This window comes from Vulpes lagopus, chromosome 5 (assembly GCF_018345385.1).
Source record: "Vulpes lagopus strain Blue_001 chromosome 5, ASM1834538v1, whole genome shotgun sequence".
In the NCBI taxonomy this organism is placed as follows: domain Eukaryota; kingdom Metazoa; phylum Chordata; class Mammalia; order Carnivora; family Canidae; genus Vulpes; species Vulpes lagopus.
The window spans coordinates 111,902,413-111,921,381 of record NC_054828.1 but is presented as its reverse complement, the minus strand read 5'-3'; the positions used below and the strand labels follow the sequence as shown (position 1 = coordinate 111,921,381).

The 18,969-nt window shown below is 38.2% G+C and overlaps 1 protein-coding gene across 3 annotated transcripts in view; it reads left to right on the top strand.

Moving 5' to 3' along the window:
* BABAM2 (BRISC and BRCA1 A complex member 2) overlaps window positions 1-18,969 on the top strand; it is a 407,463-nt gene that overhangs the window by 136,400 nt on the left and 252,094 nt on the right. For all 3 annotated transcript variants that reach the window (XM_041755098.1, XM_041755097.1, XM_041755099.1), the window contains exon 6: window positions 12,146-12,220. In XM_041755098.1, the coding sequence (XP_041611032.1) occupies window positions 12,146-12,220 (75 nt within the window). The remainder of the gene's footprint in view (window positions 1-12,145; window positions 12,221-18,969) is intronic.

Here is an 18,969-nt window from a genome sequence, read left to right as displayed (position 1 = left end):
GGGGTCTGTTATATCTAAAGAACCATTGTTTGTTACTTGTAACAAAGCACAGTAAAGAAATTTGTGATTTTTTTTCCTTTGGCTTTTAATTCCCAGAACTCAGAGTTAGTTTATCATACCTAATATTTTGATCAAAGACATTTTTCTTTCCTGCTATGAAATGAATGTTTTGAGATGTTTCACAACCACATATTTTCACATTTTTTACATATTAAAGAATACCAGTGGGTGATCTGTGAGATAAAACAGTGTTTTGGCAACATTTTTTTCCTTTTGTGGGAATTTTCTTAATAATGACATATATAATAGAGAATGTGAAGCAATTATCTTTTTTTGTTACTGTAGTTGACCCCAAATCCCAGTAAGAATCTAGGAATCTATGGCTTATAAATTAAGCTCTGGCAGCATTTAAGAATATTGTACAGAATAGAAAGGAGCCATTCCATGAGGAGCTCCCCATTTGAGTTAATGACCTAGACTTCTGTCATCACCTGCTGTGATGTGACATTTGAAGGGAAAGGATATGAAGTTTGTTAAAAATTAAACTGAGGCATATTAAAATTTTTAAGAGCTTATTTGAGCAAACATCGATTCAGAGTGGTTAAGAGCATTCTGCTGATAAAAGCTTGGTGTTTCTCTTTTTGTAGAGAAGATACAGAAGCAAAGCTGGGGACTTAACTTGGCGATAGCCTAAGTGGTTGCACTATTTGGGAAAGCCCAGTTGGCTGTTTGTGATTGAGTGTTCTTAATTTTGAGGCATTTATAGGAAATGACTGGCTTAGATTTCAGTTTGCTTAAGTCAGCTACCACAGCATTAGAGCTACCTCAGTCTTGTGGGCTCCTTGTTTGATTACTTTTGTAACAGTAGGTGTCAGAGTGCGTAAGGTCCTTCAGAGCAGAGGCCAATACAGAAGAAATGTGTTGGAGAGAGAGTGATCTGAAAAGTGGAAGCTTCAGATTCTAATTCTGTTCTAATTCTGTTAGTTTTATGTACATGTGACTTCAGATTCTAATTCTGTTTTAATTCTGTTAATTTTATGTACATGTGACTATAGGTTTTCCCCACGTCACTTTCTTGGAGCTAACTCCCTTGTCACCCAACTTTGACACAAAGATAAATTAGAACCTGTATGTGGGAAGCAAACAGAATTAAGCAAACATGGGGTTATGTAATACACGGCATTATTATCATTAGCATCCTCTTGTAAATAGTTGAGGGCTCAATAATTGATATGATATAGGGGCTCAATTATTGAGCCCCTATGATAGTAGGAGCTCAATAAATTCTAGGTTAGTGATTGTTCCTCTGTTATCTCTGAGAATGCTGTTAATCATAAAGTACCATATGTGGACTAGTAGAGGTTGATGTCGCTAAGATACAGATAAGGAATGGAAAGCAAGGTGAAAAGGGAAAGTTACTTTTTAAGAGAGAGAGAGAGTGGTACTTATCTTTCCAGGAGCAGTTCTGATGGAGTCCTGGGCAGAGGAGAGCAGATTGCAGGGTATCAGGAGTGCAGGTGGAGAAAAGAAAGTAAAGACCATAGGTTTCAACAGTTTTCAGAGGAAGAATGAATGCCATATTATCTGGAAGAGGCAGTGGGGTCCCATTATCCCTTCCCACTACCCAGATGATGGGTATCAGCGTTCCTGTTAGGAAAGTTCCAAGTTCATGGTACTTGGTAGCTCAAGTAGATCTTCGGGTCTTTGTGACAGAGAGTATCTAACTTAATGTGGGGATTAGTATTAATGGAAGAATGTCTAGAACTGTGTAGTCCAATACAAGAGCTGCCAGCCACATTTATATGGCTGTTGAGCACACGCAGTGTTACTCTGAATTGAGATGTATGCAAATGTAAAATACATACCAGAATTCAAAGAATTCATACAAAAATGATCTCATTAACAATTTTTATATTGATTATTTGTGAAAATGAGAATATTTTGGATATATTAGGATATAGTATTAAAATTGTTTTCACTTATGGTTTTAAATGTGGCAATTAGAAAATATTAAAAATCTTAAATTACATATGCATGTGTAGCTAACCTTTGTGCATTGTATTGTCTTTCTCTTGTATAGAACTGGTCTAGAATGGTGGGAGGGGAGGACCAGAATGCTAAGAGAGGGATCAAAATATCTGGAGGGTCTGGAAGCATGTGGCCTTTTTGCCTTGGGCCATGAGGATGGAGTAGGTGTTCTGGTGATGCCTGTCAGCCATATGTAGCAGGGGATCCAAGGAGCTTCTCTCCTAATCCCTGCTTAATTTACGGCTACTTGGAAGTTACACCCTAAAGGGATTTGATTTGTAGACCGGGATAAACTTGTGCGAAAAGGGTGTAGCGTGGTAGTCAGCTGTGTTATACATACTTCTAGGAACTGACAGATTTGTTTGTTTTTGTTGTGAACCACATGGAACTATTATGAGTTGAACATGATTTAAAATAAATGAACCCATGACAGGGGCTCACATTTTTATTATTTTTGTAATGGATTTGTTATATTGAATTTTGACCTGTATGTCAGTAGGAGTACTTAGGATCTTGCTCTAAGTAGTTTATATCTCAGGTTGTGACTTCATTCCCAAGAAGTAGTGTGTGTGTGTGTGTGTGTGTGTGTGTGTGTGTGTACCTAAATTAAAGACATTAAAGGTGAATATGATAGCTTTTTCAATGTTACTGACATTATAAGGGAATTTTATTACTATTTTTTAAATAATAGACATACCATTAGGGAATTTACATTTCTTTTAGCAGTAGGGTGCATCACGTGGAAAAGATCCAGTTTTATGAAAGCAGATGAGAGACACAAAGGAAATCCTTTGCCTGCATGTTACAGAGCAGCATCTGAAGAAGGACTGGAATCATATCCCTTGCTTTTGTTCGTGAGGCCACATGTTTGTTCTGAAACCTTGGGTGCCCTGCCTCATTTCGTAGATGACCATCTGGATGTAGGGAGCAGTCTTTACACAAGGACCTACAAGGGTCTTCAAAGGACCTGCTGCCCTGAGTTTTTAATGCTTTCTTTCCATGTAGTAAGAGGAAAAAGGCGAAGAATCCTGTCTTTGAAGTGTTCTATCAGGAAACCCCTCAGAGTATTTTATGGCTTTGGGAGAGTGTACACATAACTTAACCCCCTCACTCCTAAAAATGTTTCTTAGCTCTTCAGTTATTTTCAGTGAATTTATGGTACCACTAATTCTTTTACTATAAAGAAACGTGGAGGTATTGTTGATTAGTTCAGAAGGCACGGAAGCCAAACAGAATTCTTGCCTGGCTGTTTGGAGTTAGCACTGAGAAAGTGAAGTTGGTTTCCTTATGAGTAACTGGTGTGTCACACATCAGTTTTTTCTCATATTATCTAGCCAAGAGAATCAGAAAGTGGTAGGTAGAGAGAAAGTAAGATAAAGCACAAAGCGAACAGAACAGAGATAAGACAAGGAGAAACTGCTGAGGGTATTAACATCTCTTGAACTGAGGCTGGCCTGCATTTTTAGTCTGAGGTTCTGTGAGATGCCTCATATCCTTTTAAGAAAGTTTGAAATGGAATTCCGTCACCTAAGATGCAGAGTCCTAACTGAATTACTTACAGAGCATCTGGTGAATATCTCTGTCAGAGCATCACATTATAGTATTTTGTTCATCTTCTCAGAGTGGACTTTAAGTTCCATGAGTACAGAGGCTCTATATTTTGTTTGTCTTGAGATTTCCATCACCCCATCTGCCACCAACCTGGTACTTGGCACAAGTAAATGTTTGTTGAATTAATGAATGAATGAATGCATGAATTATGAGCATCTCATTATGTATACTTTTAATTTGCAAATTCCTTTTTAAAAAAGATTTTATTTCTTTATTTGAGAGAGAGAGAGTGTGTGTGAACAGGGGGAGGGGCAGAAAGAGAGGGAGAATCTCAAGCTGAACAACACAGAACCTGACCTGGGGCTCAACCCTTATGACCCTGAGACCACGACCTATCTTGAAATCAGGAGTTGGACTCTCAACCAACTGAGCCACCCAGGTGCCCCTGCAAATTACTTTTTAAAAATTTTTGAATGGGGAATAAATTCATACTCTTGAAAAATCAAAATCTTTGAAAATACATGTAGTGAAAAGTCTCCTGTCATTGTCCTGTGTCCATCCAAATCAAGGCTACCTTCTTTTTCTTCCTCCACTCCAGGTAAGCACTGGTATAGCTTTTTTCTAATATAGCTTTTCAGAGTTTCTGTATGCACATATAAGGAAATACAAATATATATATTAATACAAATAGTATTTTAATACAAATAGTAACATATATTATACACTATGTTCGGCATCTTGCTTTTGACCTAATCATAGCTCAGGGACTTTTTTCCCCCAAATATAGAAAGCTCCTTTATTCTTTTACCTGACATTCTGGCCTGTCATTTTGCATGTGTTCAAGTATATCTTATTATCAAGTAAGATAAATAGCTAGAAGAAGAATTGCAAGATCAAAGATCTTGTGTGTTTATAATTTTATCTCTGAAATGCCCTCCGTAAAGTTAATACTCATTTCTTAACCCAGCAGTGATATATGAAAGCAATTATTCCTCCACAATATTGTCAACAATGAATTAATATATTTGTAGATTTCTGTCAAGTTCCACTTTGCATAATGGCTCGGTAGCTCCTGGACCAACACTTTCACAAACAACAACTGTAAGTTCTGGACAGAACATAAAGACATGTGCCTGAAGATGCTGGATAGTGATTGAAATCAGTTAGATACTGGATAGGAGTTGATACTTGGAAGAGGAGAAGGCGGAGTTTACCGGACAAAATCAAAACATCGAATATACATGGAAATGGAGTCCTGGAGTGAGAGAAAGGAGATAAAGAGGAAGGAGGGAAATATTTGATAAAATAATGCTAGATATTTCCAAATATAGTGAAAGACATAAATTTACAGATTCAAGAATCTCAACAAATCCTAACCAAGAAAAATGCAAGTCAGAATACTGAAAATCAACATAAAGAGAAAATCTTAGGTGATCACAGAAAAATGACTATTTGTAGGTGAGCAGTTATTTGAGTCAACACTGATTTGTCATCAAAAACAGTGGAGGTGAGAACACAGTGCAGTGGTATCTTTAAAGTGCTGATTTCTGCCACTCTGGTGAAAAATGATACTCAGTTTAGTTTTAATTTGTATTCATTTTGTTATGAATGAGGTTAAGTACTTTTTCATGTTTAAGAGTGTTTTGTATTTTCTATATATTCGTTGCCTGTTTTTGTCTTGGATTTTTCATCTTTTTTTCATTAAGGTCATTAGCTTTGTATGATAGAGTTGCAGATATATTTTCCTCTGTCAGTTGTTATTGACTTTGCTGATGGTGGTTTTTTGCCATCCACAAAATTTTTATATTCAGGCTACCAAATTTACCTATCTTTTCCTTTTTGGCTTCTGAATTTAAAGTCCTATTTGAAAGGCATTCTTTAGTGTTTTCTTCCTTATGCTTTTAGTTTTGTACACTGAAATTCTTAATCTACTTGGACTTTATCCTCATATATGATGTGAAATATGGATCTAACTTTATTCCTAGGTGGCAGTTCAGTTGTCCCACATCATCAGTCATACACTAAATGTATTTGGCCTTATTTCTGGACTTAACTTTTCAGTTTGTTAACATCAGTATTACCCTCCTGTAATTACTGTGTCTTTAGTCTCTGCTATAACTAGCCCCTCTCATTGCTTTGCTTCTTTGAAGTTTTCCTGATGGTATTAATTGTTTATTTTTCCATATGGTCTTATGACTTGGCTTTCTAAGAGCTCCCTCAATGTAATGAACCCCAAAGCCTAGACAGGTCTGGTCTTCCTAAAATATCAGAGCACTTTGCTCTTTCTTGGATAGATTTTTTACAGGTTGTAATTTATAGCAGCATTATTTTGATTAATGTCTGACTCACCTGCTAGATGATAAGCCCTAAGAGGGCAGGGGCCTCTTTTACTCATTATATTTGGAATGCCTTATCTAGGGCCTGACACTTTTTAGGTTCTTAATCCATAGTAATGAATGGGATGAATGGATCTTGAGTCTTGAGGTTGGCCTCTGACTCCTTATTACTCTTTGAGTGGCTGTGGGCAAATTTCTTGACTGTTCTAAGACCAAGTTTTCTCATTTCTGAAATAGGTATAAGGGAATTTATATCTTTTGAAAAGGGTTTTGGATAATTAAATAATGTACCTTAGAAAACATTTTGTAAAGTGTGAGATATTATGAAATCCTAGTTAGACTGACTTTGGCTTTCCTTTTCACATATAATGGGAAATTATGTATTTGCCAAGGAACAGGCTATAGACGGGCTACAGACTTGGGCTATTGGTTGTTAGAGTCCATTTGAAGAATCGCGCTTGCCTGACTGTCACCCTGTGAAAGCTGTAGTCATTCTTGAGTGTTTCTTCACTTTTGGCTATCTAAGTGGTAGAAGCAGTCAGTTTTGGATGACAGCTTGTTTGTTGACAAGGGAACAGCCTCTAAGAAAGAAAGGGACATTTCCCTTTACAGAGCATTCTGGGTTTGGAGCCCATTCTGCACAAGATGTCTACCTGTCACTACCTGTCACATGACACAGATGCTATTACCAGAAGAAAAGCTTAGACCTAATAAATTGCCAAAACTCAGTCTTGTTAGTTTAAGGAACTTGCCAATGTACTATAACTTGAAAAAAAGGAAGGATGCACATATTTATTGCTAAGCTGGGGAAATTGCCATTAAGGCAGTTGGCAGAACGGCTGACATTTTAACAGTCATAGGTCAGATAATTTTCCACATCTATCCAAGAGAAGATTTGACCAAGGACTGACAAAATAATCAAATTATTCTGTTCACTTGGCTGCATCTAAATGTCTCATTTTCAGCTTACAGGAAAGATTGAAATGGAAGCAATTTTTGATGTTACAATAGAGTGGCCGTAAATTGCTTGAATAACCGTTGGAACTTTGAATATAAAAACACAGAAAAAGTCATCTGAGGTAGAACTCAGAATGGATTTTTCACTTATATTTTGCTCCTTATATAATTTATAGCTTAAGTTTTATATTAAGACATGCTATAAGTCAGCATTTCCTTAGTTACACAGAAGGAGATACTTCCAGGTCACAGGGAAAATCCGTGGCAGAACTGAAAACTGAATTCTTGAGTTGTAGTACCCAATGGTTCCAACACTGTTAGAAACAAATGCTAAGTTTTCTTTATTCTCTCAATGGCAAAATAAAGAATGTATAGTCCACTGGAAAGTTGGAGATCAAAAAGCACTTTCTATGGTTTCCAAGAGCACCAAATTCCTTTCACGGTCTGAAGGTTCTCGTATTATGAAATTTAGTTGTGTAAATTAGCTCATTGCTGATAAACAGAAAATCCTGTTAGTCCTTGGATCAACTTGCCTTTTACTATGAGTTTAGTTGTGTAAATCAGTCTTTTACCAATAAACATAAATTTATATTCGTTCTAGGATCAACATTTTGAGAGGGGATAAAGTAGGGATTGTCAAAGCATTTTTAAAGGAATGTTGGTCTAAAATAGCTGGTAGAATAAAAATATATTGTACAAACTGAAATAGGGCAAAAGAGCTAAAATGTAGTACATGGACTAAAATAACTAGCAGTTCACATGAGTCCAAGTGCTAAGTATGTAATTATATTTCCCATTACCTTATATGTACAAGACTTCTTTTAATTTTTAAATCCTACATTTTACTCCTTTTTATTGTTTTCAAAAAAAATATAGAAGAGCCATTGAGTCTAACAATGTGAAAGTTTTGAGAGTGCCATTTTAACTGACAGATTGCCATGGTATACCAGTAGGTAGAAATGGCTATTTATTGATTGTAAATAGTTTGCTTCTCCAAATTGAAAATGAAGATGAATTGAGTTTGATTCATTATTGTCTGTCCAACTAACTCCCTTCTGCCACCCCTTGTAATTCCTTGGCACTTTTGAAAAACCTCTCTCAATATCCCCAGGATTGACTTAACAAAGTTCCATATAGATGTAGTAGTCATTTTGGTATTTACTAATGTTATGAGTGATTGTTGTACATCCTATAGGGGTTAGGAAAAGAGAGTTTCTGGGTGACCTCTGATCAGTATTAGTGCTTGTTTGCTCCAGTAACACTGACGTCCTTGGTCTATCTAGTCCTGCTCCTGCATCAGCTCTTTAATGCTTTCTGTTCTCTTTGCCTGGGATGTTTTTCCTCCACATTCTACATGATTTTCTTCCTCACCTCCTTCACATCTCTGCTCAATTGTTACCTTGTCATATTATTCTATAAAGGAGCAAAGGAGGATCATAATCTGACTAATGTGTCAAAAGGGCTGCTGTGCCTTATGGAGACAGGAGCAAACTTCCAGATGAACAGTGGCTGAAGCTGTCGGGGGTGGTTGCAGTGATCCAGGCTAGAGATAGCCATGGCTCAGATCAGGTGGTTGTACTGTGGTGAGAGATAGACTAAGGATCTATTTTGAAGGTAGAATCGACCAGATTTGTTGCTACTTTGAACTGAGGATGAGCGAGAAAGAGAGGAGTCAAGGATGCTTCTGAGGTTTTTTTGCCTGAGGAATTGAAAGAATGGAATTGCCATTTACTAACATGAAGACCAGATAGTAAAGGAAGGAAATCAGGAGTTTGGTTTCATTCATGATGGTTGGATAAATGAAACAAGTTAGGGAAAGGTCTGGGAGGAGAGAGAACATTTGGGAATCATCCGCATATAAATGGTATCAAAAGTCTTGGGCCTAGGGGATCCCTGGGTGGCGCAGCGGTTTGGCGCCTGCCTTTGGCCCAGGGCGCGATCCTGGAGACCCGGGATCGAATCCCACATCAGGCTCCCGGCGCATGGAGCCTGCTTCTCCCTCTGCCTGTGTCTCTGCCTCTCTCTTTCTCTCTGTATGACTATCATAAATAAATAAAATTAAAAAAAAAAAAAAAAAGTCTTGGGCCTAGATGAAGCCTCCTGGGAAGGGTATAGGAAGGAGGGAGATCTTGAGGCTGAGCCATGGTGGGACACTCCAGTGTTCAGAGGCTGGGGAGACTGTAGGGAGGGCTGGTGATGTAAGGTAGAACCAAGAGAGGGATCCTGGAAACCAGGGAAAAATGTTCCAGGAAAGGAATAATAATGAGCTGTGTCAAAATTCTGCTGAGAAAACAAGTAATAAAAAATGAGCACTGAGAAATGCCAGTTGGATTTGGCAGTGGGGAGGTCCTCAGTGACCTTGATGAGTTGTTGGGGTTGTCTGGTTCAGGGGGAAAGGGTGACAGGAAGAGTTTCCAGAGAGCATAGTAAAAGAAGAAATACAGAGCAGTTCTTTACAGGAGATTGTAAAGTAGAACAGAGAAATGAGATGGGACCTGAAGAAAGATATGAAGTTATGAAAGACTTTTTATTTTTTATTATTATTTTTGGTAAAGACTTTTTAAATGCTGTTGGCATGCTGATGGGTGAAGAGGGAAAAATGATTATACAAGAGAAAAGATGGGACAGTAATTGGGAATTTATTTTCTTTGATGAGTGTCCCTTTCTTTGTAGCACTGTACCAGCACTCAAGGAAGACTTTTCTTTCTTTCTTTATTTTTTTAAGATTTTATTTATTCATTCAGAGAGACACACACAGAAAGAGAGAGAGAGAGAGAGAGAGAGAGAGAGAGGCAGAGCCACAGGCAGAGGGAGAAGCAGGCTCCATACCGGGAGCCCGACATGGGACTCGATCCCTGGTCCCCAGGATCACACCCCGGGCTGAAGATGGCACTAAACCACTGAGCCACCAGGGCTGCCCTCAAGGAAGACTTTTCTTCCCACACACCCCAAATTCCCACTGGGCTATATGTCCCTCTTAAAAACTCCCTTTTAATTCTGTAGTGCTTTACGTTGTCCCTACACTCACCTTTTTCAGTGTATAAGCAAAGAATCATACCTAAGAGGGGGTGTTGTGGTGGAGTCCTCTAGGAGATTAACAAAACACCAAAATCAATACCTTTCTAGTAATCTTGGACTGTAATAGAATGCAAGAATTGTATTAGGTTCTTTCACAAGCTTTTTCCTCCCACCCACCCTGATGAATTGTAGATCCTTAGGTAGCTCTTAACTATTCTTTCAAGTAGCCCACACATATCAGTGTGCCATACTGAGTATAGCTGCTTAGCTCCCAGAATGCCTCCTATTTCTCACCACTGGCATTTCTGGTGGCATAGTGGCTTCTGTGGGTCTATCTGGCCTGCCTCAATTTTGAGTCTGTCCATGCAGTTCTCTCTTTTCTGCTTTTTGTGTCATGGGGTTAGGATTGGGGCAGTGAGAAAGTGCCCTGTCCTTAGAGTTCCCTGTAAGTTAAAAGATGTTGTAAGCAGGGCAGCCCTGGTGGCGCAGCGGTTTAGCGCTGCCTGCAGCCCGGGGTGTGATCCTGGGGACCCGGGATCGAGTCCCGCATCAGCCTCCCTCTGCCTGTGTCTCTGCCTCTCTCTCTCTCTCTGCCTGTGTCTCTGCCCCTCTCTCTCTCTCTGAATAAATAAATCTTTTAAATACATATATATATTTTTAAAAAAAGATGTTGTAAGCAGTAAAACAATGAATCGCCACGCAGATGGTAGTTACTACTTTTATTTTTTGAGCTCAAGGTTTATATTTCTCTCGGCATTTTCAAGGTTTCAAGTCACAGTTTAAAAATGACAGCCATTTGCTAGGGTATTTGTAAGAGAGGCGTGGTGATTAATATGGAATTTTCCATAAGAGGTGTGTAGGTATGCTTGTGTGCCTTCATCTGCCGATCTAAGCATTTGTAAATGCTTGATGTGTTTAAGCATGTGTTTTAGGAGTTTGAGGTGCTTGTTTTTTTTTTTTTTTTTTTAAGAGGGAAAGGAAGTAGAGATATTGGGAGCTCTTTAGTGTTCACAAAATATAAAAAGGATAGAGATCCGCTCTTCAGAGCAGTTCTGGATCATCCCCAAAGTTCTTTTTTCAAACATGTCATAGCGAAACCCAGTATGTTAAAATCCGAAGCTGACCTGCAGGCTTCCAGTGAAAGAGGTTGGAAAACCTGGGATCGCATCAGTTCATCACCTTTCTCTGTGACCTTTGCAGAGGTTCCCAGAAACCCCTAGGTGTCTGATAGCCCAACTGGAAGCCTCCTTCTCCACAGTATGACAAAGCTTTTTTTTTTTTAATGTGATACCTTAGCCATTTCCATCATTAAAAAAAAAAAAACTTTATGATTTCACATCATCATAAATTGAGAGGAAAACTCTTCTTCTATATGAGTTCTTTTTTTTTTTTTTTTAAGTAGAAGTCATCATTTAAATGTTTTAAGGGGATCCCTGGGTGGCGCAGTGGTTTAGCGCCTGCCTTTGGCCCAGGGCGCGATCCTGGAGACCCGGGATTGAATCCCACGTCAGGCTCCTGATGCATGGAGCCTGCTTCTCCCTCTGCCTATGTCTCTGCCTCTCTCTCTCTCTCTCTCTCTCTCTCTCTTTCTCTGTGTGTGTGTGTGTGTGACTTATCATAAATAAATAAAAATTTAAAAAAATGTTTTAAATCTCTAAACCTCTGTATATCTTTATATATGGAGACTAGTTCATAGAATTGCTGAAAAAGATTAGTTGATGGTAATGATGTTAATAGATTTTTCCAGGAGATTAGAATCTTATTTGGGGTACCTACTGATAGACTGCTTTATATGGGTAGATGTTTGACTTTGTATGTACTTCCAGACACACTATAAAGGATAGTGATATATGTCAGCGTCTGTGGGTTATAAATCTTAATTGTCTGAATGCTTTAGTAAAAAGAAATGAATCAAAGGGAGAGGTCTGTCTCTTTGCTTGAATTTAAAAAAAAAATCATACATTCATGTATTCTTTCTACACTTAAAAAAACCAAAACGGTAATGAGACATTATAATTTTATTGCATGTTAAAAATGCAGATTTTAAAAATTCTAATTATGCTTTTAGTAGCTAATAATTTAATAATTCTTTTTGATCTTCCCCTGCTTTTCCAATCTTCTTTTCTTGCTTAATGTTAGGAACCCCAAATTGAAAATACCTCCAGTTTGAACAGGTTGAACTTGTGGCCTTGGCTATAATTGTCACTTCACAATCACTTTCTTATTTTAATCTTATTACACCTTTTGTCCTACAGACGGGTGAATTTTCAGCACGTTTCCTTTTGAAGTTGCCTGTGGATTTCAGCAATATTCCCACATACCTCCTCAAGGTAAAAATATGTGATCTCAGTATGATAATGTAAAGGAGCTTTTAAAGTAATTATTTAACTCTGAATATTTGTATGATTGGCTTGTCAGCATTTTCACATAATGCATTTATTAAAGGTATTTATTATATGAAGATTCACTGAATTTGTTATGTAAAAACTAAAATAGTAGTCCTAAAAGTAATTTCAAAGTGAATTTTCCTTATAAGGTAAAATTTGTATAAGTAAATTAAATTTTGGGGAAAGTCACTGTTAGTAATCTTACTGGGAAGAAAGACTCTCATGGAAATTATCTAATAAGCATTCTGTCTTTAGGTAGGATTGCATATTAACTCTGTTGTGCCAAAATGCATCTCATTTTCCTTTTTTACGTCAGCACTTCATCTCAGGCACCTTCATAGCTGGTCTGTCCAGAATTGATTTAGACCAGTATATATGGGATTCTTTAAAATGTGATTCAAGCAAGGTATGGCTGGGAGAGCAGCTACTTTAGGGCAGAGTCTGCAGGTGCTTTGCACAGGAGAGGTAGAGTCAAGTGACTGGGCTATGGTTAGTGTGATGGAAACCACATGGACCAGGGAGCAGGTTCTGAACAGAAAGTCTTAACACAAGACCTGGGTTCATCAGAAATGAGGATTTCGGTTGTGATTTAAGATATGGTTAGCTGCCCTCAACCCCATATTTCTAACCTAGAGTTATATGGCTTTAGTGTAATGTAAGAAAAATGTCTGCCTTCCTAATTTGATGTTGTTCAGAGAGTTAATGGTATTTATTACAACCTAGAGAGAAGATAGAAACCTTGTACAAGTTTTCCTATATATTGTGGTAGTCACGCTTAATATTAGATATTAATCTTGATAATGATTGGAAGCATGGTCTCGTGGAATATAGACTATAAAAAAAGATTAGGGAACACTTTTTTTTTTAAACATTCCACTCAAGGTGGGGAAATTATTTTCTTTTCCTCTAAGTAAAACATAGGATTTTTGTGTCTCATTAAACTTTCATTTTAAGTTTCTAGTTGACTAGTTTTCCACTCCATATCCAAATGATTATGAAGTCCAAATGAGAATGGAAGTCAGCAATTTATCTTAGTTTCTCCACACTCCTGTTGTGGAAAATATACATATGAGATCTGTGATTACCAAGCATAATTAATTTGGTTTAAGCAATTACTATGCTCTATTAGAGTGGCAAGCAGTCTCCTTGGTAACTCTTAGATGGCAGATTCATTGACCTCTGTATATTCCAGATAAAGCTCTATTTCAGCTTATTAAAGTCAAATTCAGTAGTATATAAGAGTACATTATTTGTATAATCACTTTAATCCACAATTTATAGTTATAGTATCTTTGTTTTGATTTGTTGGGCCTTATCAGTTTAAATGGTTATCTTGTTTATTGAACCTAACATTGCCTCTTCTTATATTCTTGAGGATCAAAGGAAAAAAATGCTTCTTGGAATATAATCTAATTTTTTTCTCTTCAAAATAAAATTTCCATATTTTCTGTTCTAAGAGTTCTAACTTTATATTATTATGTTCTTACTTTCTTTGCTGGTCAGACAGGAAAAAAGTGAGACCTATTTGGCAAAATGGGAAAGCTTCTCCCCACGCCCCCAAAGTATGATGAAATGACATTTCTACTGCAGATGAAATGCCTACATTGCAGTACTGATATCTTTCTGGACCTTTAGGCCATGCAAAGAGAGCAAAGCAACAAGGACAAAAAAAAAAAAAAAAAAAAAAGAAGAAGAAAAGAAAGCGACTCTTGTATAACACAAAACATCCGGGGAAAAATACCTGCATCCCAGAAGGAATCCAGAATACCTGTTGAAAGTTTTAAGATCTAAGTTCCTAAAGTTTTATCAGAACCTTAGAACATTTGGCTATACTATTCTTAAAACTAAGTTTGAATCAGGAACTGATTTACATATTATTAGCATTCCGATACTCCTACTCTGATTATCAGGCTGCTGTCCAATAGTCTCAGTCCCCAAGTAAATTCTTTATGAGGATACTGTTCACCAGCATCAATGTATTTTTACCTTGCCATCCCAAAGAAATGAATGGTAAAGTAGACCTTTTAAATATTGGAATAGCATGAAGTTTGACTGCATACTGATTTGCTAGAGTGAGATTTAATTATGCCACGATGAAGCCGTCATCCACTTACAAGCATATCTCTTTTATCTACTAATAGAATTTTTTGATGTTAGAATGAAAAAAACCATTAAATAGCCAGCGATTTTACTTAATATTATGCTTTAGGTATATATGGTTCTTATGTGGAATAGAGTGAATTTATTCTGAAAATGAGTACTGACTTCAGTGTCTAAATTTTATTTTTGGATGAGGTAAGTCAGTAGGTTAGATAAATCATTTACATAAGAACTCAGTAAAAACAAACAAACAAACAAACAAACAAAAAACACCTCTGTATTAGGGTTTTTTATCTGTGGATGGTGGAAATCCAGCACAAACTACTATAAATGAAATGGGAAATGTACTACACATCCTCTACTTCCATAGTCTACATAGCAGGAAATGGATCCCATGTTGAATCATCTACAGATAGGCATGGATCAGTTTCCCCAGGTCTGTCCAACTTGGGCCAGGTCCACGCCCTTGAACTTTTCAACTGATAGGTTTATGTTGCGAATCTGTGGTCCCCAGAATAAAGGGGAGATTATTTGAAATGACAAAGTGTAATATTCACTACAGTTACTAAACCAGAGAAAGAGTGTTTTATACCTGTATGTTTTTTCTTAAAGAACTGGTCATGAAGCTGAATCATATATCATTAGAAGATGCTGCCCTGATTTTATTCCGGATGTGGTGAAAATTGACTTATGTGTATTCTGTCTTTATTCTCATTCTGAGAATTATTAAACTTGAGTATATGATGGTGGGAAAGCATTTTTTTTCTTCAGGAAAAGCATACTCCATTGTGAGATAACTAAGGAAAATTTCTAGTTGTCTACTAAAATTTTTTATCATCTGAGTCAGAAGTACTCAAAAACTCAAAAAAAAAAAAACAAACAAACAAACTGAGAAACTCAGAATATAGTGTATTGGGAAGAGGAGAAGCTTACTTGTACACATGATATGTGTGTGAAACTAGCCCCTTTAAAATAATAAGTCAGTTTTTTTTTTTTTTTTTAATAAGTCAGTTTATTTAGAATATAGTCAAGTTAAAATTTTATAGTTAGGACCCCTCTCAGTTGATGATACAGAAATGTCTAGGAAAATTGCAGTATCTCACTGCAGTAGAGGGCTAAATAGTAACCATTTCCTGCTGATAATGGATGTGACAAACATAACCTTTAAAGAATATCAGTGCTAACTTTTCTTTGTTTGATAAGACCATAATTGTTTATATAGTTGTCTTAGTCCATTCAGGCTCCTCTAGCAAAAACACCATAGACTAAGTGGCTTAAGCAATGTACATTTATTTCCCACAGTTCTGGAACCTGGGAAGTCTAAGAACAAGTCAGCAGAAGATCCATTGTCTGGTGAGGGCCTGCATCTAGGCTTGTAGACAGCCATCTTCTCCCTGTATCCTCACATGGCCAAGAGAGAGCTTCTCTCTCCAGGCTCTTCTTGTAAGGCTGTTATCCAATTCTGAGGGCTCCAGTCAAAGGCCCTTCCTCCAAATACTGTCACATTGGGGATTAAGCATCAATAAATACATTTAGGGAGGGACACGAAAGATTCATTTTATAGCAGTAGTCTAAGTAGTTGCTGGAACTTCTCTACACCAGGTTCCATGGAGCCCTAGCCCAGCCCAGAGGTAGGACTATAACCAATTTACTATGACTGAAGTGCTTCGACTTCTAATTTCTACAGGAATCTTCTTGGCATCATTTAACTTCCCGCAGTCTGAAGGACTGCTTGCTGCAGTCTAGCCCCACTATGGTATATGAATCATGATACAGTATAGATATGGAGTGAAGGTGAAAGAGCTGAAGTTGGCCATCTATGTCAGGAGGTAAGGTTCTCAGCCTTCTCATCCTTTAGAAGCCACTGTGGCTATGCTGATGAGTCAGAGCACACTAAGTTCAGGGTTGTGGAACACAGGTTCCTGTGTCTAGCAGAGGGAGAAAGCAGCAATTATGATTGGGTTATCAAGGACAGGCAGAGAGTCTCAGGGAGATCTCCAGATTGGAATCATACATGGCTTAAGAAGGTCATTAACATGGAGGAGAACATCTAAGACTACATGCGTGCTGAGGTTATCCTGTAGGAGCTGCCTCCTCAGCCTGACTGTGACTGGCGGGTTCACCAGCTTACTCAGTCCCCTTTCTAATCACATGTATGTTCGAAACTGCAGGTGCTCACAAGACCAGGCAGGTACCGAGAAGGAGTGAATCTGGCTTGATAAAATACAGGAGGAAGTGGTGAGAGCTCCAGGGAGCCAGCCAGTGTGTGCTTCATGTGGAGCAGCAGCTACTATGCAGCCTCACCGTTGTTCCCATGTGAAAATATGGGCCTCATGTTGCCAGATATGCAGATGTTATAAAAAAGAGCCTGGAATCTCAGTTTTTGTTTGTTTGTTTGTTTGTTTTTAGTATGAGAAAACGGCTGCTTTGTAAGTGATGGCAATGGATAAATATTTTTTTAAAACATTGATGGCCAAACAGAATGCCTCTGTGTGTTGGCCATGGGAGTTCTGAAGAATATCTCAGGTAGATAAGATATAACTCCCCAGGGCACAGGGCAGTCATTGATTGCTGGACTATGAGAACAGTAGATGGATTAACACTACATTTTGCCTTCAGATGTACAGATGCTGATTCTGAACTCAGGAACCACTCTGTATTTGTCAGTGTTCTCCAGAGAAGCAGAAAAAATAGATTATATGTAAAAGGAGACTTACTACAAAATTGGTTCACAAGGTTGTGGAGGCTGAGAAGTCCAGTATGTTTCCTCTGCAGGCTAGAGAACCAGGATAAGCCCGAGAACCAGGGGAGGAGAGGAGGCACTGATATAAGGCATGAAGTATGAAGGCAAGAGAACCAGGAGTTCTGCTGTTCCAGGGCAGAGAAAATGGACTTTCTAGCTCAAGGGAGGAGAAGGAAAATGAGAGGAGGCAAGCGAGAGGAAGGAGGAAGAGGAGAGAGAGAAAAAAAGAGGGAGAATTCATCCTACCTTTTGTTCTGTTTGGGCTCTCAAGGAGTGGGTGATGCCCACCCCCATTGATGAGGGTGGATTTTCTTTACTGTCTCCTGATTCACATACTAATCTCTTCCTGAAATACCCTCAGAGAAACAACCAGGGATCATGTTTTACCAGCTATCTGGGCATTGCTTAGTTCTGATAAGTTGAAACAATGTTAACCATCACATACACATTCTGTTCATAAGGCTGGTGAATTCATGACTGGAGCCACTAACTGAAAGATAACTAAAGTATATTTTCATAGAGAGAGCAGTTTAGGCCTAGATTTTTGGGTATTCTAGGACATAGAAAGTATATTTTACAATTATCTCAGGAGGTACGTATTGTGTTTTCTTTTGGGATGTATGATACTCCAGAATTCTATTACATATTTATTGGATACTTTTCTACCCCGATTGCTATCATGTTAAAGGATAGAGATACATATGAAGTGGCTTGGTTCCCTGAGATTATTTTAGGAGACTATGGAACCAAAGTAAATCTGGAGAGATTGCATCTGTTCTGCATGGTCTTGTCTGGGGGGAACTTGTAACAGTGGGCAACAAGTGCCAGGGGTCCTTGGGTTCCATTAAACTCTGGACGATGCCAGTTAATTTTAATCAGTGGTTCTCACGTTGGGCTACATTGATACTGGCCCTACATCAGGTCAGTGAAACTGGAATCTTTCTCAGTAAAGCTCAAATATTCTTATATTTTAAAAGTTCTCCAGGTAATTCTAATGTGCACCCAGGGTTAAGAACTTCTGCTCTAAGCAGAAGCTGTGGCTTTCTACTTTGGCTCAGTAAACTCAAATGTAAATGGATTTATTGGCACAATGATGGCATGACTGCCACCCTGTCTAGCACCTCCAGCCTCATTTATTAATGGACTGGCAGTGCTAAGCTTAGAAGGGTGAGAGTAAGGAAAGGGGACTAATTGGTATTGAATACATACTGTTTGTAGGAACTGGACTAGGTGCTTTATGGATGTTATCTCCTTTAATATTCTCAACAACTCTGCAGGGTAGTTTTTCCCCTGCATGTTTTTAAATAGATAAGGACTCTGCAGGCACCATTATGTAAGTGATCCAGGTAGCCATTTGTGGAACTAGGATTTGGATGCAGATTCCTTGGCTCTAAAGCCAGGGGTCTTTCCAACATACCACACTGTAGCAAGAAATACTCTGTATAGCTAGATTATTTTAACTTGAGTCATCAGAATGGTAAGCTAGGACTCTTTAGATCTGTCTGAAGTAGAAAGAATAAAGATTGAGGAAGGATGCTAAAGTGAGAGCTGCAGTGGTCTGTGTTTACAGACTTACTTTGTAAAGATTTACAAAGATCTTTAAAAAAGTAAATCTGTCTGAAGTGTTTTTTTCAGAGGCAAGGTGTTGATGTGCTCTGTGAAGCCCTGAAATGGGTAGGACAAAGGAGGAGGGTGACGTGGATGTCACTGAGTCAGATGAAAGTGGGGGATGCAGTGCACAGGGACTCCGGGGACAGCAGAGAGAAAAGAGAAGGTAGTCCTAAAGGAGTAAAGTGGAAACAGTGGTACAGAGACGAAGGTGTTGTGGGGGATCCGGAGACAGCTTCTT